The sequence below is a fragment of the Carassius gibelio genome, chromosome A6 (assembly GCF_023724105.1).
Source record: "Carassius gibelio isolate Cgi1373 ecotype wild population from Czech Republic chromosome A6, carGib1.2-hapl.c, whole genome shotgun sequence".
Classification (NCBI taxonomy): domain Eukaryota; kingdom Metazoa; phylum Chordata; class Actinopteri; order Cypriniformes; family Cyprinidae; genus Carassius; species Carassius gibelio.
In genome coordinates this window covers 19,602,355-19,609,434 of record NC_068376.1, presented here as the reverse complement: position 1 = coordinate 19,609,434, position 7,080 = coordinate 19,602,355, and the positions used below count along the sequence as shown (strand labels likewise).

Genomic DNA, 7,080 nt, shown 5'->3' with positions numbered 1-7,080 from the left:
ACTCACTTATAAAAGGTTCACTTTTATCTTTGACCACAATTATTATTATTATTTTTTTTTTTTTGCGGCCACGGTACATTATAAATGTAGCCCAAAAAACCGCAACCCGCAACTCCGTATTATTTCCCGCAACTCCTTTTCTAAAATAGCCCAATTGTGCGGGAAAACCGCCACCCTGGCAACCATGGTGAGAGGCGACGCTACCCCCGCGGGGGTGGACGTCATGTTGCCTCACACTCGCACCCCACACGAAATAACTATAAAACCTTCCCTAAAAAAAGTGTTTTGAAAGGTGAAAGAAAATGGAAAAAAATAATAATAAACAAATAAATAAGAAAAACGAAAAAGCAATTATATAGCTTAAAGGAAACTGAAAAAATGCCAGACGCTCTCACACACGTGTCTCTCACACACGCACTCGTTCCCAGCATCCACTCCGATAGAGGGAGAGAGAGAGAGAGAGAGAGAGAAGATTTAATGATTAATGCATCAGGGCATTTATGCAATATACTCCACTTATACGTTTATTTTTATTTTTTATTTTTTATTTATTTTTATTTTTATTTTTTCTGGCCATCCTGTTGCTGAATCCTTTCTGCTTCCTAGTCATCTTAACCTTTGAGTACGTACACACACACACTATACACACACCCACTCTACCTTCCGCCTTGGTTCGTTCTTATTCATGCGATGACAGATATCCAGATGACTTAGTGTCTACAGATTTCCATCATGAATAAATAAGAGAGAATACACACACAATCTAAATGCATCCTCACTATCAGAAGGAGGGAGATACTTGGTGTCTTGATTCTTTGACACTCACTTTCATGCACATTTTATGGGACTGCTGTGTAAAAACCTGGGATATCCTCTGTGCACTGATATAGTGAGCATAGCTGTCTGTCTTCAGAATAAACTAGTTTGGCTTGCTTCGTCTCCTTTGACAGGTCCAGGTAGGCCTACATCTCAGTCTGTTATTGGAGTCATATATACTGTTGATTATTTCTATGTGATTCATGTACATATATGGAAATGTTATCAAAATTAATTCTGTATAATTTCCCTATTATAATTCTACATTTTTGGAATTACTCATTTCATTGTCTATATACCGAACGTATCACGCCATGCTTTATATCTGTGCACCTATTCATGCATTAATGTATTCATGTGTTTATATTTGTGCTCAGGAGACTGTGTGTGTGTGTGTGTGTGTCTGTGTGAACTGATTTTTTTTTTTTTTTTTTTTTTTATGTTTATTTGTTATTTACTTATTCTTGGGTCTGGACAGCATGACCTTTAAATTATGAAGCAGGCCCCATTCTTTCTCTCAGTGAAAAATAACATCTGTCCTGCAAATGGAGAGCTTGGTGTGTCTGTATAATTTATGGTAAAAGCCTCCAGAGTATGGCATAAAATATGTATATTGAGAAGTCCTAAAACTAAACAAAACAAAACAACAAAAAAAAATAATAATAATAATTAAAGCAAGAGACTGGGGCATGAAAGAAATGAAAGAGCTAGAGTGGCTTGAGATAATATTTAGTTAACTCCATGCTCTTTAGTAAAGATGTGTTAATGAGAGTTTGTTCAATAAGGCAAAATGTGTGGCTTTTCTTGCCCACAATATTTATTTTCAGAAGTTTATTATCCACATTTACAGAGAACTGAGGTCACTTGCATAAACAAGACATAATAACTAGCTTGACTAAGCAGTATTTAACCAAGAGGTGACCAATCTTATTTTTTTGATGCAAATTAGACCAATATAATTTTTTACATAAAGGATTTTTTTTTTTTTAAATGTAAGACTAACTTTTAAGACTAAGCACTTTATGCAAACTGCCACTGATCTTGACTTCACAACAAAATTCTAATCTCTGCCAAAACTTTTTTTTTTTTGCTGTTTGAAGCATTTTATATAATTAAAGGTTTATTGTCAGGGGAAGTCTTTTAAGTTTATATATATATATATATATATATATTTGAAATATAATTTATGTAATCCTGTAATGGCAAAGTTACATTTTTTAGCATTACATATTCAATGTAATCAATGTTAAAAAAGGAAGATCTGCTTATTTTTTTGTAGAAACTGTGATACATTTAGAAAAGTTAGATATAAGTTAGAAACAAGGCTACGTTTCTGTGATATTTTGGGGATATCTAAGCTATACACCAACAGAACAACAGTAACAAGACTCAGAAGTGGGAGACTGAAGGCTGATAAAAAATCTTGAGATACAACCAGTTAATTATTTTGATATTTCCAGATGTTATACTTTTTTTTTTCTCAAAACACCCTTTTTTCAACTGTATTTATTACTGAGTAGATATTCTGATATAGACTCATTTGACTCACCTGTCATTAAAGCAGTGATCCAGTATTTTCTGACACTTTAATCACAAATTATCAGCAAATATGCCATTAAGAAAGTCCAAACACTGTTCTTTTCTGATTTCTTTATTATTATTGTTATTATTATTATTATTTTCTGAACGTTTTCTCTTACCATACAAATAATTATTGTTACATCCATCAGTTTTGCAGCAGGAAAAGTTTGAAGACACACTAGTCTGGCCAACAGTAACTTATGTGCCATTTGAATTCAGCAGCGCACAAACTGCATCCAATAGGCAAATCTTCTCCACTACTGAAAAATGTAAACCTAATCCAGAGAGATATGAGTTAATATACAAATTTAAGAGGACTGCATTTTAAATATATAGCCTATATGCTATCATTATATACATTAAGGAAATGTGTATAAAATAAAAAAGAAGATGAAGAAAAGGAAAAGAGGGGGAAAATGTAAACATTAAATAAAGAAAGAAAATTGGATGTCCAAAACTAACCTAAAAAGGTTTCATCAGTTTTTAATGCTGCACAATATTGATTTGCAGTGTCACACACAAAACACAGCAGCATGTGAACTGTCATCAAAAACAAAAATAAATCAGAGAATCATTTAATCAGGAAATACTGTATTCATTAAAACTAAACTTTAAATTACTGAATAATAATTGAACAGACTGTATTCCTGTTACTGTAGCATACCTAAGTGGAGGAACAAAAAGTTGAGAAAAAGTCCTAGGAACAATTTCATATTGAAAGAACTGTGGAGTAGAGTAAATGTCAAATTGAAAAATGTGCCGCCCAAATGCAAAGAAAGAAAGCATGGTTTTAGTAACTGTAGTTAGTGCTGAAGCAGCCATGTCAGTCAGGGAGATGCTGTGTGTATTAGGCAAAAGCACTTTTAGACTTCAACGCTGTAGGGCATACATAAATAATTCCTTTGATTATATTATTAATTGTCTTATTTTGCATTACCTGAGTGAATGAGTGAAGAGGTGAGTCCTAATACATAAAGAGAAAATGGCAAAGTTTTACGAAGAAAAAGTATAGTAGCAGCCACAATGAGATAGTAGTCTACAAAATAATAATGAAGTATAGGGTGTGAGCGCTGAAAGCTTATCAAACACAAACTGAAGTTTTTTACTTATTTACATACGTCATAGTTTCTCTGTGCTGTATGATCTTTCAAATTTACCACTCTACATGTTTTATGTAAATTACTTGCCGTTGATGATTTCGACTTCCAGTAAACTGAGAATAACTCTCATAAAAAAAATGACAAATACTCTACCATTCAAATGTTTGGGGTCTGTAAGTTTTTTAATGTGAAATAAGCTTCTTTTATTTCTTTTATTTTCTTGGGCAAAGCAGTAGTACCATTTTAACTAATCATTAGTCTTTATGGTCACATGATCCTTCAGAAATACTTCTAATATGCTTATTTGGCACTCAAGAAACTTAGCTTTTCAGTGGCAATGAAAAACATGGTTGTGCTGCCATTTTGAAACCCTTTTATTCAGGATTATTTGATAAATATATAGTTTAAAATAACAGCATTTATTTAAAATATAAATATTTTGGAAACAACAGACTTAGATTTCATTAGATTCACTGTATATCCGGTTCTAGATATTCTACCACTTTCTAGGACTTGCATGCTACATCTTACCCTTCAAAAACTGTTTTAGGTAGTAAATATTATTTATTATCACACAGAAAAAAAAGCAAAACAAACAAATACAAAATGCATGTTTTTATTAGGTCAATATTAGATCCATGCATACTGTATGCTTGTATATACTCAAAAATATAGAATTGGAAATAAATAGTGATTACATTTCAGGGTAATAATTCACAGCACCTCCTACAAGATACTGTTGCACAGTATACATATATAGGTTTATACTTTGTCCAGCGACTTATTGATTTGTCATTAAACATCTGTTCATAACATCTGGTGAAGTGTTTATTTTAAGCAGGCACAATGTACAGATAATGCAACTACAGTCCAGTCCATTATTATGTGCTGCTTCATTCTGTCTGAAGGGAAACTTGAAAACTCAAACAATTTGCAGGATTAGAAATTGTAGAGAGGTTAATATTGCAGCAGGTTAGAGTATATGGTAAACTTTGACAGTGAATAAATTATAAAGGACAACTCAGGCCTGATTGCTATAATATTTTGTCACTGAAGTTATGAAATATTCCACACCCCCTTTTCCTTGAGCGAAGAGAACAATAAGACAGATAAAACATTTTAAACCATTCAGATGTTATTTTACAAAAAAAAAAATATTAAAAGAATATGTCAGCCAAAAATAAACATTTGTTGAAAATATGGTCATCATTAATGTATGTGACTTTGTTTCTTCATCAGAACAGATTTGAAAAAAAATTTGCATTACTTCCTCACCAATGGATCTTCTGTAGTGAATGGGTGCCGTCAGAATGAGAACAGCTAATTGAAATTAAAAAAAAAAGTAAATGTCCATCATTTAATGTCTTGTGAAGCAAAAAGCGGCATGAAACAAATCCATCAAGACATTTTAACTTTAAAACATTGCTTCTGGCCAAATACAGGTCCATAATAATTCCATAATACACAATTCCTCCAGTGAAAAAGTCCATCCCCTGTTGTCCTCTCACATCAGACATATTTGTTTAGAACTCTTTTGCATTGCTGTTGCTTGTATACAGTGGGCATATTTCTCTCCTGATTCAGACGAAACTTATTCACTGGTTTGAAGTTAAAAACATCTTTATGATAGATGTGTTTATTACAAACACACATCATTGATCAACAGTTAACTGATGCACTGGAGTCATGTGGATTATTTGAACTCTCATTCTGATGGCACCCATTCACTGCGGAAGTGAAGTGAGCAAGTAATGTACAGTGTAATGCTAAATTTCTCTAAATCCGTTCCAATGAAGAAAATACTGATCTACATAGTGGATGAGTACATTGACAGCATATTTTCATTTTTGGGTGAACTACTCCTTAAAGTAATTAAATAATTAAAGCAAGCTTCTACTGTAAATCACAATTCAAGTTCTTTCCTTTTTCTTTTCTTTTTCAGTGCTTGGCTCTTTCTTGGGGTTTAAAGATACTAAGGGAGACATACTGGCATCACAACTGTGTGACTGTAAAACCCCTTTCCCTGTTCCACCTGTAAAGACAAGGAATGGTTCAGTACTGGGCCTGGCCCATAAACCCTCAAATAGGAAGACACATCAGGTTATAATAAGACAGACCTTGGATACATCTCAGGGGAAATATTACAGAAAAGTGCAATCAAAAATAAACATTGTGTGTATCTGATAACTTCTTTAATAACATTCGTAGATTACACTTTATCGCCTAACAAAAATATAGTCACATTACCTGAAAATAGAAGGCCAAAACATGTAACAATGTACCATGTCTGTTAAATAGCTACAGTAGCTGTTCTTCAGGACAAATGGGGACCTTCTGGGGACTTTAGGGAAGCCCACACTCCATGGCATCTTTGATTGGCATACCGAAGTACATTTCCCATTTCTCGAACAGAGAATCTGCAAATTACTGATAAGTGCTGTCTCTCTATTGTTGACTGCTGGCTTGGTCAACGAGTCAGGTTGAGGCAGTAGAAAGATGAATCTGGCAGAACCAGTTGGACATGAAGACAAAGCCTTTGGGCTCAGAGTGGAGCTGTAGGATCTGTGACCGTGGCTGGATCAGCACGAGCTTTCAGAAGTTCAACAATCTCAGAGTGGGAAGCCTTCATGGCTACTGACAGAGCTGTGTGTGCATCCTATTAGTGATAGAGGGAAAGAAATAAAATGTAAATGATGCTGAAAGGCATAATTCGTGTAGATCCTATTGTGATTGTAAATGGACACATAGACTTCGGTGTGAAAAACGTGTAAGTTTGCCGTTTCTTCTCTTTTATGTATACTTATAGTTCTTTGTGACCCTTTACAAACAGACCTTTGACTAATTTTTGGCTCACAGTTCAGCTGAGAACCACTTCAATAACCACCTAGTTTGATTAAATTACGAAAGATGCGTTGTTATAACTTCAGCCTGTTGGATGAATAACACTTCTGAGAAACTGATAGATAAAAAACTGACATGAACAGTTAATGGTGCATTCTTTATCAAAAGGAAACAATACTGGGAATTAATTATTCGTATTTAAGAAGTATTAAATAGCATTAAAGTGTGAAATAGTCAAGATTAAGATATTTTTGCAAATACAAAACACATCTGAATATTGATAATAAAATATACACTGCTGTTCGAAAGTTTGGGGTGAGTAAGATTATTCGTATTTTTATTTTTAGTATTTTATTCAGCAAATTATAATGTTATAAACAATGTATATATATATATATATATATATATATATATATATATATATATATATATATATATATATATATATATATATATATATATATATATATATATATATATATATATATATTAAGTAGCACAACTGTTTTCAACATTGATAATAATAAGAGGTGTTTCTTTAGGCCAAATCCGCAAAATAAAAAGATTCCTAAAGTATCCTACTAAAGTCTGGATTAAAAATGCAGTTTTGCAGTCCCAGGAATAAATTACATTTTGAAATATTTTAAAATAGAAAACAGTTATTTTAAATACTAATAATATTTCACTGTATTAATGTTTTTTTTATCAACTAAATTATTAAATGTAGCCTTTTTGAGCATAA

At 32.7% G+C, this 7,080-nt stretch overlaps 1 protein-coding gene across 4 annotated transcripts in view; it reads right to left on the bottom strand.

Annotated features, from left to right (window-relative positions):
• Positions 1 to 4,097: 4,097 nt before the first annotated feature.
• The window catches only part of LOC128015635 (KN motif and ankyrin repeat domain-containing protein 4-like), a 54,873-nt gene continuing 51,890 nt past the window's right edge, over positions 4,098 to 7,080 (bottom strand). For all 4 annotated transcript variants that reach the window (XM_052599660.1, XM_052599664.1, XM_052599661.1 and 1 more), the window contains one exon: positions 4,098 to 6,153. In XM_052599660.1, the coding sequence (XP_052455620.1) occupies positions 6,040 to 6,153 (114 nt within the window). In that variant the 3' untranslated portion in view covers positions 4,098 to 6,039. The remainder of the gene's footprint in view (positions 6,154 to 7,080) is intronic.